At 36.7% G+C, this 20341-nt stretch overlaps 1 protein-coding gene across 1 annotated transcript in view; it reads left to right on the forward strand.

Moving 5' to 3' along the window:
- Positions 1-19307, forward strand: part of LOC107695714 (sarcalumenin-like) — a 23006-nt gene extending 3699 nt beyond the window's left edge. The window contains exons 2-7 of the mRNA XM_016495740.1: positions 6937-7032; positions 8337-8432; positions 13997-14032; positions 16775-16891; positions 16972-17205; positions 18070-19307. Coding sequence (XP_016351226.1) covers positions 6937-7032; positions 8337-8432; positions 13997-14032; positions 16775-16891; positions 16972-17205; positions 18070-18881 — 1391 coding nt within the window. The 3' untranslated portion in view covers positions 18882-19307. The remainder of the gene's footprint in view (positions 1-6936; positions 7033-8336; positions 8433-13996; positions 14033-16774; positions 16892-16971; positions 17206-18069) is intronic.
- The last annotated feature ends 1034 nt before the right edge of the window (positions 19308-20341 follow it).

Genomic DNA, 20341 nt, shown 5'->3' on the forward strand with positions numbered 1-20341 from the left:
ACTTGGAATTAGTGCTCTGCATTTAACCCATCCAAAGTGCACACACACAGCAGTGAACACACACACACCGAGAACACACACCCGGAGCAGTGGGCAGCCATTTTTTCTGCGGCGCCCGGGGAGCAGTTGGGGGTTCGGTGGCTTGCTCAAGGGAGAAGCGTGGAAGGTGGAAGAGAGCGCTGTACATTCACTCCCCCCACCTACAATCCCTGCCGGTATGAGACTCGAACCCGCAACCTTTGGGTTACGAGTCCGACTCTCTAACCATTAGACCACGACTTCCCCAGAGTATGTATATATCATATATATATAGATATATACATACATACACACTGTTTTATGGCTATTTTTTATATTTCTATTACAATATTAATATTATGATCATACAGATGTCGCTATACGCTGCTGGAAGGAACGAAGGAGCCGTGGATAAACGAAACTGCCATTTATTAAATCCAACACACAGGGTAAATCCACACTTGGAAGGGAAGGAAGACACACGTACGCAACTGGTAGACCCGAACAAACACAGACTGAACAGACTGGGGCTAAACACACAGGATAATGAGGGAATTGGGAGGAACACAGGTGAACAGAATGCCTAATTAGACGGACAACAAGGAGAGGAACAGGAATGACCAAATAAGGGCACATGAGGGAGAAACGGAGGGAGGAGCCAAGGAGGAAATAGGAGGAGCCAGGGCGGAAACAGGAGGGACTTGGTGAATGCGGCACCAGGTGGGACCCAGGCCACAACCATAAGGCGACCCACGGTGGAGCTGACAGAAGGAGGAGCCATGGAGGAGGAAGGGCTGATGACTCCAGGGGGCCAACCAACTGCGGCAGAGCAGAGGCGGAGACGGAGAGCCGATGAGCCAGGCATCGGGAGGGCCAAGGCGGAGGCGGGGATCCAGAAGGCTGCGGTGGAGCCGGCGCTACAGAGGACTGAGGAGCCGAAGGGATGGAGGAGCCTGACAGAGCCGGAGGGACAGAGTGACGAGGCGCTGTCAGAGGAGTGGAGTCCCGAGGCGACGGATGGTCGACGACAGACCAAGGCGGAGCTGGAGGGACGAGGGAGCTCAGTGGAGCCAGTGGACTGATGGGCCACGGCGGAGAGGAGGGAGCTAGGAGCCATGGTGGAGCCGCTGGGTTGACGGGCCGAGGTGGAGTCCGGGGCTTAGAGGCAGGCTCTGGCTCCATGGCGATCCTCAGCTCTGTCGCACTACTTGGCGATGGCTCGTCGGTTGCGACGGGCTCTGTCTCGCCGTCAGCAGTGGGCTCGGGCTTGCGCTCCACGCAGCGGGGAGATGGTGGGCTGGGCTCTGGGTCTGGCTGTGCTCTGGATCGGGGATAGACGCTCTCCAGAGGTGTCTGGGAGGTCGACGGGACAATAGTAATTTGCCCCGATCCAGAACAGTGAGTTCAGCGCAGCGTCGAACGCCGTGAAAACGGCGAGCTGGCTGAACTCAACCGCATACTCCAACAGGGAAAGGTCCTTGCGGGCTAGGGCGGTGAATTTGGCAGCGAGGGGATCCATGGGGGGGTGAACAGAATGACTAATTAGACAGACAACAAGGATAGGAACAGGAACGACCAAATAAGGGCACATGACGGAGAAACTGGGTCACGGGGAGCACATGGGGAGCAAAACACAAGACTGTCCAATCCTGACAACAATGTATTGAAATACCATGGTATTGCCATTTAATACCATAATACCAATATCATTGTACTGGACTTTTTTGTAAGGGCTTATATAGATGGATTGATTAAAAACATTTGTAGTTATGCTTTGCCATTTGTTTGTTTGTTTGTTTGTTTATTTATTTATTCACTCATTTTATTTTTTAGTTTTAATTTAAATTAAAATCTTATGCCAGATTTAATTTATGTAATTTGATATAATATTAAAATCGTAAGTGTACTGATATAGGCCTATATCAAAAGACCATGGTAGTGCCATCTTTAGTATGATACTTTTTTTGTAAGGGCTGTAAAATCATTTAAAGTGAAGTTTAGCTGCTGATTTTGTGAAGTTTAGCTGCTGTGTAATGCAGTATATTTAATCCCACAGCAGCTTTGTTCACTTGGAAATCCCTTGGCCCGCTGTAAAGGTTGTGTACGCTCTCCCTCGCTGCCGGTAAATCCAGCGGGTTCAGACAGGCTCAAGGCTCACCTCCCTAATCACACTCACATTAATTCAATTTACCTCCTGCATCCGCCAGCACAACATGATCAGGGGCTTTTACCGTGATCCACCGAGGAAAACACGCCTATGGGCCACTGGATCAAAACTAGATCATTTGCATGAAAGTTGCTAGTTAGAAAATGAATGCATTTTTGTATTTATTGCCTACTGTGAGAAGTCTAAACGATCACCTGCAGCTTGTCAAGGATCTCCATCTGTGTTTATGCAATCATAAACATCGAGAGAGCCTAAACCGACCGTCATTTAAACACCTGTAAGGTCAGCAGATGATACTAAACCATGTTTCCTCACAAAAGCGCACGTGTGAATTTGACCAATAAGCCGCAGTCTACAGCAGTCCGATGGCATTCTGGCGGGATGCGCTCTAGCAACAGCTGTGTTTTTTCCAAAGCCTCTGTTGCTAGGCGACAGGCTCATTGGATGTCCATAGACACCGCGGCAGATGCCTGACCGCGGCGAGTCGTTGTAAAGTCTACAAAAGATGAAATATAAAAAAAAAAGATCACAAAGGGTAGTTGTGGAAAATGTGAAGTTGCTTTGTTTAGCCACCTCTGTTAGAAAATTCAGCTACCCGCTTTGAATACTCATTTTTACATGGTTTCTACCTAGTCCTAGCCAGTTTATGTTAGCTAACTTAGCTAAAGATTTTTTAAAATAGAAATTAATACGTTTATTCAGCAAAGATGCATTAAATTGATCAAAAGTGACAGTAACGTTACAGATTTCTATTTTAAATAAATACTGTTATTTTGGACTTTGTTCATCAAATGAATGCTGAATAAAAATGTCACAGTTTGTTCAAAAATTTTAAGCGGCACAACATTTTCAACACTGATAATAATCAGAAATGTTTCTTGAGCATCAAATCAGAAAGACTGGAGTAATGATGCTGAAAATTCAGCTTTGAATCAGCGTTTTAAAATATATTCAAATAAAAACAGGTATTTTGAATCGTAATATTACTTTTTACTGTATTTTTGATCAAACAAATGCTGCCTTGGTGAGCATAACAGACGTATTTCAAAAACATGAATAAGCTTTTAACTTTGATATTTATTTATTTATTGTTTATTTGTTGTTTATGTATTAAAATATTTTTGTTATGTTTTAACAGATTTTTACCATGGCTTTTTTTTTTTTTACATATTTACGTTTATTTATTTATTAACATTTATTTTCTTTTAACATGTATTTGTTTGTTTATTTATTGTTGATTTAAAATATTTTTTGCCATAGATGCAAAGAATTTAGCGTTGACACCTATAGGTAACCTATAGATTTTTTTTCATTGGATAGACAGACAGATAGATAGATAGATAGATAGAAAGACAGACAGACAGATAGATGACTGATAGATAGATAGGCAGACAGACAGACAGACAGACAGACAGATAGATCGATAGATAGATAGACAGACAGACAGACAGACAGACAGATAGATAGACAGATAGATTTAAAACTTTTAAACAATAATTTTTCAACCAATTAAATGTTTTGTCTTGACAAATTTTGCTCTTCCAGTTAAACATTTGTTTGAATTTCAGTTCATTTGACTTCTTCTTTGCATTATAATTCCAACTGCAATGCAGTTAAGTTCAGTGAACAATGTGAACCCTTGACTGGTTTGATCAGCCTGAGTTGAACTCTATAGAGCATAGACATACATAGGTAAGATGTAAACAGATGCCAGGCTCTTCAGAAACCTGGCTGGCCCACATTCACAGATGGCTTTTACGTTTGTGCTGATGCAGGTTGATTAAGCATATATTACTTGAGCTGAGCTGTCTGTCAGCAGCCAGCGAGGAAGGCTAACGGATGCCCAAGCAAGTTTCAGATAAGCAAATAAATGCCAATGGACACCCGAGAACAAAATAATTACGTCGTTTAGCTGTAGGGGCCACTAGTGGGATTGTGGGAAGGGATGACAGATGAGCTGGACTGCATGCAGACAAGCCAAACTTCACTTCTAGAGCTTTCCAGGCAAACTGCATAGCAGCAAGTGCACTACACTGTATGCTGAATGAAGTTTTTTTATCTATATTTTTGTCTCTTAAGTCCCTTATGCTCACCAAAGCTGTATTTATTTAAAATACAGTAAAAACAGTAATATTGTGAAATATTTTTTACAATGTGGAATAACTGCTTTCTATTGGAATTTATTTTAAAATTCATTCCTGTTATGTAAAGCTGAATTTTCAGCATCAATACACTTCAGTGTCACATGATCCTTTAGAAATCATTCTGATATGCTGCTTTACTGCTCAAGAAACATTTCTGATTGTTATCAGTTGAAAACAGTTATGCTGCTTAATATTTTGTTTTGTTGTGGAAACTGTGATATATATTTTTTTCATGGTTCTTTGATGGATAGGAAGTTCAGCATTTATTTGAAATATACGTTTTTGTAACATTCTAAATGTCTTTACTGTCACTTTTGATCAATTAAAAGCATGTCTTCTTATGCAAGTATATTTTGATGCCAGCACATCAACTTATACTCCAACTTCAAAAGATACGATATGATAAAATATGGTACTTCAAAAGATATACCATACATAATGTATAGCAGTACTAGGATTTTTAGGCACCACTACACTCTTAAAAATAAAGGTGCTTCACGATGCCGTAGAAGAACCTTTTGGTCGAAATGGTTCCATAAAGAACCTTTAACATCTGAAGAACCTTTCTGTTTCACAAAAGGTTCTTTGTGGAGAAAGAAGGTTCTTCGAATTATAAAAAGGTAAGAAAGAGATGGTTCTTTAAAGAACCTTTGACTGAATGGTTCTTTCTGGAACCAAAAATGGTTCTTCTATGGCATCGCTTGAAGAACCTTTTGAAGCACCTTTATTTTTAAGAGTGTAGCATCCTCAGGTAAATCTTTATTTGTTCTGCTGGTAAACTTGCATAGAAAACAGTATAAAGCAGAAGTGATACAGTGTGCTGTTGGGTGCATAAGGGCAGCTGCCCACTGCTGGATATATTTAGGGTCTGTTATCTCTTTTATCAGCATATAATCCAACCATTTGGTAGCCATGTGTCCATCATTGAAGCTCCAGCTTGTTATGAAACCAGGGAGTCCCCGTATGCACCAACACCATTGTGTTATGAAACCAAGGCTACACTTGACCATTGGCTGGTTTTATTTTTAGATTTAATACTCTAAAATAAGAGTCTAACCGATGATTGTTAAAAACTTTTACATTGCTACTTTTGCATTGCAGTTCTTTTGAACTTTCTATTCATCAGCAAATCCTGAAACAATGTGTCACGGTTTCCACAAAAATATGAAGCAGCCCCACTGTTTTCAACATTGATAATAATAAGAAATGTTTCTTGAGCAGCAGACAATGGTTTGATTTCATTTTTAAAATTGATACTCTAGAATGAGACTGATCAAATTGTCAAAACAAAATGGAAATGTAATTATAAACAGGAGACGTAATGGATGTTATTGTGTTCTCTCGTCTCCTTCCTCCAAAAGAGATGTCGTGCTGTTAATATATGAGGAACTTGTAATGAATGGCAGCGCTGCTAAATATAAATGTGGAGGCACAGTGTCTTCCCATTAGGCGCCATTTATGTCTTCGGTCTTGATAAGAGGAGCCTGGCAGGAACGCCCTGAGGCATTGTGGGTACATATCTATGAACAGAGGGGGGAAGATTGTGGCATGAATATCAATAATCTGACATTAATAGTACAACAATACCCTGATTAGAAGTGTGCTAGACAAATGTCGACAGCAAATAACTGTATTCATAACAGCTAAGATAAAGCATTAGGCTACAAATGCTGTTGGTCATGTGAATTATTAAATTTGTGTTACGGACATGAATGATAGCTCAAATTAGGGATTTTAACACTGTGCTTAACCCCGGTTTGTTGTAGTTCTAAACCTGGGTAACATTTCACACTTGTAATTTTGATACGGTATAGCACCACTTTTTACCCATGGTTATGAAACCGGCTTTTGCGTTTTTAACCCACATCTCAATACCAAATGTGTACAGTGTGAAACGAAGCTTGGTCAGAAAAATGTTGAACGAAAAATGTGTTAATAGATTTGGTTCTGAAATTGTAAATAAAAGCGACTGATTATACTGTTAAGGCACGTTCACACCAAGAACGATAACTGACTATAACGATAACTATATTAGCTTCTACACTAACAAATGACAATGTTCTGTTTTTTTATGCGCATGCGCTGCAGTTTTGTCATCTGCCACTTTACATTTTTGAGCTCTTTAAAGTTAGCCGGATTCTGATTGGTTGACTCAGTCGATAATGTTCTTCTGTGTTGTTATCGTTATAGTTGTGTTGTGAACTCTGCTATTCTTTTACATTCTTAAAACTATATCTTTGTTGTTATAGTTATGGTCCTTGGTGTGAAGAGGCATTGTGCATTTATTATTATATATATTCTAAGACAAATTACTACAGTCTGGGCCAGCCATGCACATTTGGCCATATTAACTTTTTACAAGGTGTTTTAAAGTCTGTAAAACTCTTTGTAAATCCTCGTTTATCCATCCAGAAAGCACACAAATAACAGATAGCTTGTCAATGCGCCTTGGCAAAGACTAAAGGGACTGTTTTATCACAGGATACTAATCACAGAGACCTCAGGAAGACCTGCTGCAGTGAATTATGGGTCGTCGTGGCTCGCTGGGCAAGATTTCCTCAGGCTTCGAAGGAAGTTTTAATGTGTGTCCTTTTGGTTTCTCTGCAGAGGAGGAAGCCGTTCTGGAATCCATCCTGAGAGACAGATCTCACATCGAGGAAACTCTGAGGCTCGCAGCAGATGAGAAAGCAGGAGATTATGCTGGTGAGGACATGAAGCCTTAGACAGATACACACATAAACACATCGTTTCATTTCAATTTACAGGCTTTTTACTCTAAGCTAGCAGGTGAATGTTGCCTTTAAACTTGGGTTCAGCAACATTTCACACTAGCATGCTGTTAAGAAACAGCTTAAAGGGTTAGTTCACCCAAAAATGAAAATTCTGTCATTAATTACAAATATTATTTATACCCATTCTTAGAGTAATGTTAGCTATGTAAACCTGAAAAGAAGCATTTTCCATTCAAATTTATTCACAATAAATACGAAGTCTTATGATTTTTGTAAGTATAAAATTGTAATGTTATCGAATTCTGTAAATGTGCTAAAAAGCAACCATTTTATTTTATGAATAAATACAATATTTTAATATTAATATTAAAATATTGTAAGATATTATGATAACTGTGATATCATAAAAAAAAACAAAAAAACATTTTCTGTAGCTCCTTACGAACCCCTTTCGGCAATTTTGTTGTCGTTTACTAAAGCTATCAAAAATACTTTTCATTGATTGAATTGAATATAAATATTAGATGAAAAAACTAAAATTAAAAAATAGTAAACATGGCAACAACAACAAAAAAAAAGTTTAAGTATAAAAAAAATCACTGAAATATATATATATATATATATATATATATGTGAAGTGTATATATAAAGTGACGATAAAAATTACATCATCACATAAAATTGCTAAATCTTAAATTAAAATTATAACAGAAAATATTTCAAATCAAAACGAAATCAACATATGAATAAATATGCTAATAGTATTTAAATACACTGTAAAAAAATGGTATAATCAGCAAGTCAGCTTATGTAAGTTATGGCAACATTAATTCTGTTTGTGGAGGCAAAATCACATAATTTGTTTTTACAATCACAGCAGTATTTATCTGGCACAAAACAAAAACCTTCAGCTAAACTACTTTTTGAGCAGCTTGTAGGCTGCGAAGCATGAAACCATGATGAGTCATTATTGCTTGTGAATTGAACTTGCCATAAAAGTTTAACAATGGGTTATTTAGTCCATATGTCACATCAGCTACCAGGAGAAAGTTTTTGTCTGACTCACAGTATCCGTTCCAAACTGAACTACTACCTCAGAAAGGCACGTCGATGTTTTTAGGTTAGTTTACATTACCGTCTCCTCTCATTTCCTTCCCAAACACTTTATCCACAACACCATCTGCAGTCTTTCCTCTCTGTGCTCTGCCCCTGTGTCTTGTGGTGGATGTCATACTCAGCTTTCGCTCTTTGTTTGTTCTCTGTTTCATCTTTCAGCTGCTTTGCAGAGGCTGAGGCAGATCTACCACAACTCCATCAGGCCCATGGAGCAGGCCTACAAGTACAATGAGCTGAGGCAGCATGAGATCTCAGGTACGGTCAGCCTGGTGTTTGTCTACTCGCAAAAAGTATTTAGCTCTCAATTTAAGATGTATTTGAACTGCATATAAAATGTTCACATAAGCTAATAAACTGTGATGCAATGCATATTTGTCAGTCATACATAAATGTAACGGGTAAGAAACAGGTTTCTTAAGATTTCTGCACTCGAAATCAAATAGATGCAAATCCTCAATAATAAACTATGCCATGATTTAAAAAAAAAAAAATTATTTAAATAATTAATTTTTCCAAATGCATTTATTTAAATTGCATAGAATCAGAAAAAAAAAAAAAGTAGTAAAAATGGCAAAAACAGCTTTAACTAAAATTAAAATAAATGAAAAGGACATAAAAATTACAACAAATTACTAAAACTTCAGCTGAAAATAAAATAAAAACTGAAAATATATTTTAAATAAAAATCAATAAAAACTATATAGATAAACAAAAAACTAAAAATGGCAAAAACACACAACAAATTAGTAAAACTTTTAAATTAAAATGAGAACTGAAAATATCAAAATAAAAACGTCAAAATAAATTAATAAATTAAATTTATTCATGTATGTAAAAATTAAAAAATTTAAATGTATTCATATAAAAGTATGAACATGCAAATATGGCTATTATTAATAAGATATGAAGAGTTTGGTTCCAAAACGCAATAAATGCCTTTTTTTTTTTATTGAGTTCCCGTCAAAATCAGTATTGTATCTGGTCGGTATTGAAAAGTCCATTTTTAATTTTACGCAAAATGCGATATGCGCCGAGTTATTCTGTCATGTTTTGTCCCTTTCTTTCCAAACCGCGACAAACGCCAGTCTCCCTTCTCTGCAGAATGCGATATATCCGCTCAACCAATTACAGCGCACCATTCCACGCACTCTAGACAGTAACTGACAAGCTACGCAATATCACGTTCATAATCGCAGATGAACCGCCTTCGATTATGAACACGATTTTGCGTAGCTTGTCAGTGAACTACGGCTCTGTGTAGTAAATGCGCTCCATCTGAAAGCACGGGATGGAGATTTACTACTAATCACAGAATCACAGGATTTATAGTGTTTTAGAACCAAACTCTTCATATATAGACATACTAAAAATTATCAAAAACTAATAAACATTACAACACACACACACACATACTAAAACCTTAACTAAAATGAAAACTGAAAATAAAAACGAATTCAAAATATTAATAAAAACTATAATAGTATTTCAGTGATACTAAAATAATACTGTTTTGAATCAGCATAAATCTATTCACTGTAAAATTAAATTTAGTGTGAACATGGCTGAAAATGTCTATAGCTGTGGAACAAGCAATATTCAATTAGTTAAAATGTATGAGATTATTGCATTATTTATGATAATTCATAAATAAAATCCAGAATTCTTACTCGTTTCGTATATGTATGCCTGACAAATATGCATCACATTAAGTTTATTAGTTTGTCAAAACTGTCTAATCTAAATCGATGGAAATTTTATATGCAAATACATAAATCTTAAATTTAGGCAAAAAATATTTTTTGTGTGTAGTTTAGCGTTATATGAATGTTGATCGGTTATTCATCTCCATCATCCAAACCATCCCACTGTGCATTCAAGCTGCCATCATCATATTCATAAGGAAGAACCTATAAGGCTGCTGTGTCAAATTTCAATGTCTTTAATTAAAATACTAATGAAATCATTTATCAATGATTTTGAATTACCTGTCCTAAACTTGCGCTATTTGTGTTCCCGGCCCAGTAATTTATTGTTGCTCGCAGCTTTATTTAAACATGCAACAGCAAATGTGGTTCTTTCCTATGAGTATTTCATTTCACTCACACAGTTCCAGATACATCAGAGCTGGTAAATAAAATCCTCTAGACAATGAACTGCAGGATTAATCGAGGCTAAAGGCTCTTTTCGTTGGTGTATCCGAGTATCGTGGCTTCTTTGAGAGGTTCGTCATTCCACAGCTGTAGCACTGGTGCTCGTCCAAGGGGGGCCAGAAACAGAGGAAGAAAGAAAGAGAGAGAGAGAGCATTCAAATAGAAAACACAAGGCTTTCTTATTACTGCCAGAGGAACGAAGCCTCCATCTGAAAGCAATCAGGAGTTTCTCAACAGCCCTCGCTTTATATAAGACCTCGATGTGCTCCAGTCCTCACAAGTCTGTTCAAAATTCTCATGAAATATCCTCTGTTTTTAATTATTTATACAGTAATACCTTATAAAAGAGGAGGTTCTTCCGGCATAAATTGGGCTTTTGGATTGAACTGAACTTTTGACGTTCTGACTTTCAGCAATACTTTACGACTTATCAAAAAACAATATCCGAAATAATAAGTGGCAGAATTGATAAACATTTACACTTATAACTAACACTTATAGCACTTTCACTAAATAAGTTAGGCCATGTTTTTAAAAAAAGTGACATTATTAGACCTTTAATTTTGGATTTTTGCGTAATGTTACTGTTAGTTATCAGACTTTATTAATTAATTTATTTATTTATAACAGTACACTTTTTGTTGTTGTTGTTGGCGATAATATTAAAACCCAATAGTTTTTTTTGTGTGTGACATTTTCATAATCTGCATATTTAATCAAATGTATTACGAATTGTGCATAATTTAAAATATTTAAACATTTAAATTACACAATACAAAAACATTATTTTGGTTCAGTTATATTACGCTTTTAGATGCATTTAACTTTTGACTTTCAACAATATTTTACAACTTCAAACTTTTAGAAAATATCCCAAATAATAAGTGACAAAATTCAGATTTTATATAATTTTTTTTATTTATAATTTTTTTTTTTTTAGAAAAAATGCCATTTTAGACCTTTAATTTTGGATTTTTCCTAATATATATATATATATATCTCTTACTATTAGTTGTCATTTATTTATTTATTTATTTATACATTTTTGTTGGTCATAACATTAAAACACCCAATAGTTATTTTGATTTGCTCATAATCTGCATGTGTATGGACATTTAATAAAATGAATTATGAAATGTGCATAATTTGCATATTTAAATGGACAAAGACACAATGTAAAAACATAATTTCGTTTGTATTTTATTATGCTTCTGGATGAGCTTTTGACTTCTTGACTGTCAGCAATCTTTCTTAAAACTTTAAGAAAATATCCCAAGTAATTACGACAAAATGTATAAACAAAATGAATTTATTTAGATTTTATAGTTTTATATAATTTTCACCAAAAGAGTCTATTTTTAGACCAATGCAATCTTTGGAATTTATTTATTTACACACACAACATTTTTGTAGGTGAAAACATCAGCCCAGAAACGTTATTTTGTAACGCCTTTTTTTAACCAGTTCACCAGATTGACCTATTCCCTTAGTTTGAGTGTGATCTAAATGAGGTTTTAGATGAACAAGGGCGAGTTATTATTGTAGAGCTGTTGGGTGTATGTAGGTTGTGTCCTCTGAAGGGTGACTTTCACAGTGTTGAGTGTCCTGCTAACCTCTGACTGAACACTGGGATCCAGCTTGCCCCCTTGTGGTTCAGCATGGTATTTAACCCCTACACTCACCACAATAACGCAAAACTGACCTTTACACTTGTGAGGAAGTAGAAAGAAGCTGAAACAAGCTATCAAATATCATCTGAGTGCCAGTGGGATCAAAGGAAGAAAATGTGTCTTAAACCATCAGATCACAAGAAACATTAGTTCAATATGAGTACATACTGTCGTGCAGGGGCTTCTGGGCACAAGCATGGGTTTTCCACCATTTGACAGCCATAAATGAATATACAGTATTTAGTGGGATTTATGCTAAATTTGGTATATTTATGCTTTTATAGATTACAACAATTTAGTGAGGAATTTATTTATTTTTACTTTAATTTATCTGTTATGCACATTTATCTCGTTAAAAATATAATTAGGTTGAATCTTAGAAGATGTTCAGATCATATTTCACCATAAAATCTACATTTTTTTTTTTTAAATAGGCATGCAGGTGCACTATCCAAACTTAAATTGTTGTAATTTATGAACACTTTGGAATACAGACCTAAGGTTGGTCTCTTTTTAAAGAAGAAAATCAGCAGATTGTTGCAAAAGTTGAATTTTTTCAAAAAAATTAAAGTATCAAAAAGTTATAGAAGTTTAAATTTACTGTAAAGAAAATGCGCTATACTCATTTTATTTTATTTTATTTATAATAAATATTGTACATAACAGGTTTTACTCTAAAATTGGTATAAAATTAACGTCTTATGTGTAAATAAGTTATGTTCCAAATTTGAAGTTGATATGAAAAAAACTGAGGTTCCTGTGAGATTGTATTTAGGGCGTTATACCACAAACAGCCACCGGGTGCCATCCAAACTCCAACTAAGGGGGAGGAGACCGCCAAAAGATTTTAAAGTACCATTTCCATGGTAACGCAATGTCCGATTTCAAAATGGTTTTCACAGGATTAATCTTGGGCTTCTAAGCTTTCAAATGATATATAATTTATGATTATTACTAAAAGATTAGATAGAGAAAAAGGACAACAACAACAAAAAAGCGCCAAGCGTCCCACAGGTGGGACGGTGACAGTTATGGGGTTAATTATTTATGTAGTTATTTTTGCTTTGTTCTGTGATGAACAATGTCCATTACTGTTGTGTAAAATATCTCATTCCCATTACTGTAAAACTGTAAAAACATATTATTACATATTTTTTCATGAATAAATACTACATTTAAAAAATGTGGTGTAGAAACAGTTTTTGCTAGTAAATTTTACACACAATTATAAAGGAATGTGAAGGAACAAATTAAATGTAAAATTTGGAAGTAAAAAAACTAAAAATGTATTTTCAATTTTTATTTTATAAAATGCGTAATCTTTGTTTTGATTGACTTTGAAAAATCTTTTTTACAGTTGTATAAATACTTCATATAAATGAAAAATTATTATATATATATGTAATCTTCACATGAAAATAAAGATTTTTTTTAATTTTTTTACATAGCAGTGATAATGTATTACATACAATATATAAAAATATAATAATGTGTATGTAAAATATTACTTTTTACCTTTTAACGTCATTTTGGGTGAAATATTTTCAATGTGTTCTTGGCAGGTTTCACAAATGTATTTATTTCTGTGTTTAAAACAAGATAAACATATTAATTTACCTTTATTTATAAGGTTTTCCGAGATTAACCCATTACATTTACATACAAATATGATACATTTTTGTGTAAAACAAGACAAAATATTCATTTAAATTATTAATTTTTTGACATTTATTTATAAGAATAGGATTTGCTGCAGTGTGGGTTCAATCTCTTCTAGAAATCATTGCATCTGGACGAGCATCAATCTTCATCCACACACATTTCAGCTCATCACATACTGTCTCCCGCTTCACAGGAAAAGTGTCCCTTTCTGTCCTCCTCCTCAGCTTCTCTCTTTGGCCCCTTCACATTCTCTTTCTCCTTCTTCTCTCTTCACTTTTCCTCACACTTGTCATTTTCATCCCTTTCTCCTCCCCCGACATCACCCGTCACTAAACAGCCTATCCTGGACGCACACTGGGGGATTCTGCCACAGGTGGGTATGACGGGGCGCTTCCCTGCATGGCACTGCCTGCGTCTCTGATCCCCACCAGCTAGCGCTCATCTGCCCAATTACCATCAGCACTGAATGAGCACTAATTACAAAGTGCCATTATATGTCAGCGTGTAGCATTGCTCAGTCGACAGTCAGCCATTGCAAAGAGCAAAACTCTATTGGAGAATATAAAACTAACAGACGAATTTGGTGCTTCAAATCATCCAGTGGCACGTGCAACAGTTCAACCAGCAGATTTGGGTGAAAGTCTAGATTTGGTTCAGCTATTTTTCTTAATCCAACTAATCAAATTGTCTAATTAAATTAATTCTGAACGCTAACCGAAGTCTTCGTTTATGAGGATAATTTGATTGTGCCTATTGTGAGATATACGACTGTGTTCATTGTATAAAGACTGCGAAATGTGGGTTGCACAAGTGTTATAGAATGGTGTGTGCAATAAACAGTGCTTGGCAATTAATCATGATGTATCTGTTACAAACGTTTGGGGTCAATAAGATTTTTGTTTTTAAATAAATTAATAGTTTTATTCAGTAAGGATGCATTAAACTGATTAAAAGTTACAGTAAAGACATTTATAATGTTAAAAAAGATTTCTGTTTTTAATAAATGTTGCTGTTCTTTTGAACATTCTGATTATAAGACAAGCCTCAAATACAAAATGCATCATGGTTTCCACAAAAAATATTAAGTAGCTCAATTGTTTTCTACATTGATAAAAATAAATGTTTCCTGAGCAGCAAATCAGCATATTAGAATGATTTCTGAAGGATCATGTGACTGGAGTAATGATGCTGAAAATTCAGCTTTGCATCACAGGAATAAATTACATTTTACAATATATTCAAATAGAAAACAGTTATTTGAAATTGTAATAATATTTCACAATATTGCTGTTTCTATTGGATTTTTGATCACATAAATGCAGCCTTGGTAAGCATAAGAGTTTCAAAAACATAAAAAAAAAAAAAATCTTACCCACCCCAAAAATTTGACTGGTGTTATGACGTGTCTAGTAGATGACAATGTCTAATTTGATGCAAAAAAAAAAAGAGCCTGCAAGGGATAGAAGTACAATCTGTTTAATATGTATGTGGGTTTTAATTATTCAGCCGACAAAACACAAGTCGTGCAAATTAGACAAAACCTAAAGACAGCACATATTGAATGGTCTGTACTTTCGTTCCGTACCTCATAGCCTTGATTTTATTTGCATCATATTAAATATATAGCATCTACTCTGGCTAAAGTTCATTGACGTATCAGTGTTGGTTGCATGTGCAGGCCTTGCATGACCATATGGGCGAGTTACTTGTCATACGATTGGATACTTATATCAAAATTGACTTGTAATAATTGCAATAAAGATCCAACACTCTTAAAAATAAAGGTTCCAAAAGGGGATTTTCGATGCGACAGAAGAACCATTTTAGGTTCCCCAAAGAACCTTCCAGCTGTTAAAAGAACCATTTTTTCTTAGTGCGAAGAACATTTTAATCATCTCAAGAACCTTTTGTGCATTTGAAAGGTTCCATCAATGCCATCAATAAAGAACCTTTATTTTTAAAAGTGTAGAGTCTCATGCTGTGTCTGAAGGTTTGATGGTGGCATTTAGGTTATCTTTATTGTGACTGGGTTCAGAAAACCTACATCTTCTGAGCTGCTAACCGAGCTCCTCGACCTCTACGCCGCTGTAGAGCTGGAGGGGCCTTGAGTGATTGTGTCTGCCCTGTTCTGGAGTACTTCATAGAAATGACATTCTCTGCAATTAATTAAACCCAAATTAGTTTCTTGTCCTAAAGAACTCTTAGTCTGTCCTCTGGCACAGAAAAGTTGAAGTGAGTGAAACGGCCTTCATTCCTTCACCTGAGCTCTTAAATAGGCATTCATTAGATACAATTCAAGAAATCCAAGTTAGATTCATTGTAAAACGTATTTTTCCTTATCTAGAATGGTTTTGATGAAATGTACAGGGTTCAACAAAAAAATGACCATATAAAGAAGAGAATCTACATGCATTCACACAACAATTTAAAGACTTGTTTTGGGTTTCTTAATGATTCTGATTTACTCGCACTAATGTCGACACTTAACGATGCTGCATGGCACATTCATCACTCATTATGATAGCTGTTTCTGCTGGCTCTTCCGCAAATGTGCACCCCAGTGTGATGGTACTGAACGATGAAACCCAGTTAATCAGCAATAAGTATAAGCAACAAGCACCAGTAAAAAACATAATTTTCCCTCTGACAGATGGAGACAAAGTTTTCAATAATGACCAATTCATTATTGAATATTTAAATTCATACACTCATAAAAATAAAGGTTCTAAAAGGAGGTTTTGCAGTGATGCCATAGAAAGACATTTTTGGTTCCTCAAAGAACCTTTCAGTGAACAGTTCTTAAGTAAACCATGTTCAAGTGTGAAGAACATTTGAAAAATCTTAAGAATCTTTTTGCACTATAAAGAATCTTTTGTGGAAAGAAAAGGTTCTATGGGTGCTTGAGGTTCTTCATGGAACCATCAATGCCTATTAAGGACCTTTATTTTTGAAAGTGTATTACTATTATGATTTCCATTTGCTTTATAAAAGAGAAAAGGGGCTTTTTCATTCATGGTAGATCTTGAATTGTGGTTCTTGCCCTTAGTTTCAAATTTTTTAATAGTAAACGCCATTGTTCTCCAACTCTCTCTCTCTCTCTCTCTCTCTCAAACAGATGGAGAAATCACCTCCAAACCCATGGTGCTGTTCCTCGGACCCTGGAGCGTGGGCAAGTCCTCCATGGTCAACTATCTGTTGGGTTTGCAGGACACTCCTTACCAGCTATACACGGGTAAACTGTCGTCTGCGCTGCTTGTCAAGTGGTTATTAAAGTATTTTATTACAAATGTGCATCATGTTCTGTTCATCCAGGTGCTGAGCCCACTACCTCAGAGTTTACCGTCATCATGCACGGCGAGAAGATCCGCACCGTGGAGGGCATCGTCATGGCTGCCGACAGCTCTCGCTCCTTCTCCCCGCTGGAGAAGTTCGGCCAGAACTTTTTGGAGAAGCTGGTTGGCATCGAGATGCCCCACAAGCTCCTGGAGAGGGTCACATTCGTGGACACGCCTGGAATCATTGAGAACCGCAAACAGCAGGAGAGAGGTACAAACTTCTCCATCATCGCCATTGATTTCTGTAATTTCATGGTTCGTATGGGTCCTTAAAACCCCAAATTGAAGGTCATAAAAAGTCTTAGATATGTTAAATGGTGCAGTCTTTATTACCATTTTAAGAGGTCTTCAGTTTAAAAGCTGATCATTAAACTGATTAATTAAACTGATTTCATTAAACTGATTTCAAGTGTTGCATGTTCTACAGGTTCACAGTTTCAGAGCAGTTGTCAGTCAATAATTGCATGCATTTATGACTATTTATGATTGTTTATGATCTACTGTTTATGAATTATGACAATGTTTAGTGCATATTTTTTTCATCATCATCTGTTCCGTTCAAATGAGCAGCTGGAAGTACTGACACATAGACATTTCAATATAAGAGTCCCGGTGTATTTCAGGCTCTTTTATGTTCTTTTTAAGTTCAGAGTTATTTATACAATCTTTTTCTGGTTATTATGGCATGTTGCTTACACAATAAACCATATTTTACAGGAAGGGAAACATTATTGAACATATTCAGTATATAGATTTGACTAGTTCAGGTATATAAATATATATATAAATAAAACATAATAAAGAAAAACATTTTTTGTAACATGAAATAAAATAAAATGTTTACTAAAATAAAATGTATATATATATATATATATATAAAAAATAGGGGAATATGAGATACATTACTTGTTTTGCAGTTGTGTAGGTTTAATATGAATGAATATACAGTATTAATTTGAAGGCCTTAAAAAAGTCTTAAAAAGTTACGTTTTTAAAAACCCTCCAGATATCCTATATTTAACATCTCAATTTATGAATAATAATTATTTATTTATATTTCTTCTCCCACTTCAAGGTTACCCATTCAACGACGTGTGCCAGTGGTTTATCGATCGCGCCGACCTCATTTTCGTGGTTTTTGATCCCACCAAGCTGGATGTCGGTCTCGAATTGGAGATGCTCTTCCGGCAGCTGAAAGGTCGGGAGTCCCAGATCCGTATCATCCTCAATAAGGCCGACAGCTTGGCGACCCAGGACCTCATGCGCGTCTACGGCGCCCTCTTCTGGAGCCTGGCGCCCCTCATTAACGTGACCGAGCCCCCGCGCGTCTACGTCAGCTCCTTCTGGCCCTATGACTATGCACCGGACACCAGCCGCGACCTCTTCAAACGTGAGGAAATATCCTTGCTGGAGGACCTGAACCAAGTGATCGAGAACCGTCTGGAGAACAAAATCGCCTTCATCCGCCAGCATGGCATCCGCGTTCGCATTCACGCCCTCCTGGTGGACCGCTACGTGCAGACCTTCAAGGAGAAGATGAGCTTCTTCAGCGACCCCGAACTGGTCTCCAAGGAGATCGTGGACGATCCCGACAAGTTCTACATTTTTAAATCCATCCTGGCCAAAACCAATGTCAGCAAGTTCGACCTGCCCAACCGAGACGCTTACCGCGACTTCTTCGGGATTAACCCAGTGAGCAGCTTCAAGCAACTGTCGGCCCAATGCTCCTACATGGGCGGTTGTCTACTGGAGAAGATCGAGCGCGCCATCACCCACGAACTGCCCTCTCTGCTCGGCAGCATCAACTCCGGCAAGAACCCGACCCTGTCCTCCTGCGAGGCCACCGGCTGTGGGGAAAAGCCCAAGAACCGCTACCGGCGAAACTGAGAGAAGAAAACCAGGTGGGAGGGAGACCGAGGAGGAGGACGAGAGAAAGAAAGGAGGAATGGTGGAGCGAACAAACCGAGGAGGAGCAGTGGAGCTAATCCTGTTCCTGCCGCGGGTCCGTTAAGAGTCAATGGAGACGGATCTCACGGGACTTTTTTTTTGCGTGAAGAGGTTGTGTGTGGGGATGTTTGAGGGCGGGGGATTCTGGGACGGGGTGGAGGGAGGTTCTTGTGAATTCTTGAGGCGGAGTTTCTTGTGAATGCGAGGAGAGCGCGCCAAAATAACTCTCCTCTCTTTCCGCACTACTTTTATAAACTGTCTGCAGTTTTGGAGGGAAAAATGTGTATGCATGGAAAGACAAAAATGGCTGACACGCACTTAAAAAATGTAAAAAATAGCAAAAATAAAATATCCTGAGACTGAAAATGGGTTTCAGCTGCCTTGAATGTGAACAGTGATGCAATTGTCATGTTTTAAACTTATTGAATCAGTTCCCCAGTTGTGCGTTTTTCCACTGTCTTTTGGGTTGGTAGTTCCATTTTATAGGTTAGTAGTAACTATGGATGATTATTTCTCTCTCTTCAGACTGATAAGCTACTAGCATTTTTATACTGCATGTTATGATACACATGGGTTTGTTTTTTCACATTTCCACTTATCCACTTTGTATACCACAATAAAAACGATCTACACTCTTAAAAATAAAGGTTCTGAAAGGAGGTTTTCACAGCAATGTGATAGATCTATTTGGAATGGAATAGTTCACCCAATAATGAAAACGGGTAAGTTTTGAAAATATGTAGATGAGTTTGTTTCCTCATCTGAACAGATTTGGAGAAATCGAGCAGTATATTCAGTGAATGGGTGCCGTCAGAATGAGAGTCCAAACAGCTGATAAAAACATCACAATAATCCACAAGTAATCCACACCACACCACTCCAGTCCATCAGTTAATGTCTTATGAAGTGAAAGCTGTGTGTTTGTAAGAAACAAATAAATTATTTAGACATTTTAACTTTAAACTGTTGCTTCTGGCCAAAATACGAGTCCATAATAACGCTTCCTCCGGTGAAAAAGTCCATCCCCTGTTGCCTTCTCAAATCAAAATGAACTGATATATTTGTTTAGAACTGTTTTGTCTTGTAAACGGTGCTTGATCTGTGAATATTTCTCTCCTGATTCAGACAAGGCAACTTTTTCGGTGGATAAAGCAATATTATGGATAGAGGACTCATTTTTTAGCCAGAAGCAATGGTTTGAAGTTAAAAATGTATTAATGATGTATTTGTTTCTTACATACATGCAACTTTTCGCTTTTTCATTAATTGAAGGACTGGAGTGGTGTGGATTACTTGTGGATTATTGTGATGTTTTTATCAGCTGTTTGGACTCTCATTCTGACGGCATCCATTCACTGCAGAGGATCCATTGCTGAGCAAGTGATGTAATGCTATATTTC

Source organism: Sinocyclocheilus anshuiensis, unplaced genomic scaffold (assembly GCF_001515605.1).
Source record: "Sinocyclocheilus anshuiensis isolate Anshui unplaced genomic scaffold, SAMN03320099.WGS_v1.1 scaffold1075, whole genome shotgun sequence".
Classification (NCBI taxonomy): Eukaryota; Metazoa; Chordata; class Actinopteri; order Cypriniformes; family Cyprinidae; genus Sinocyclocheilus; species Sinocyclocheilus anshuiensis.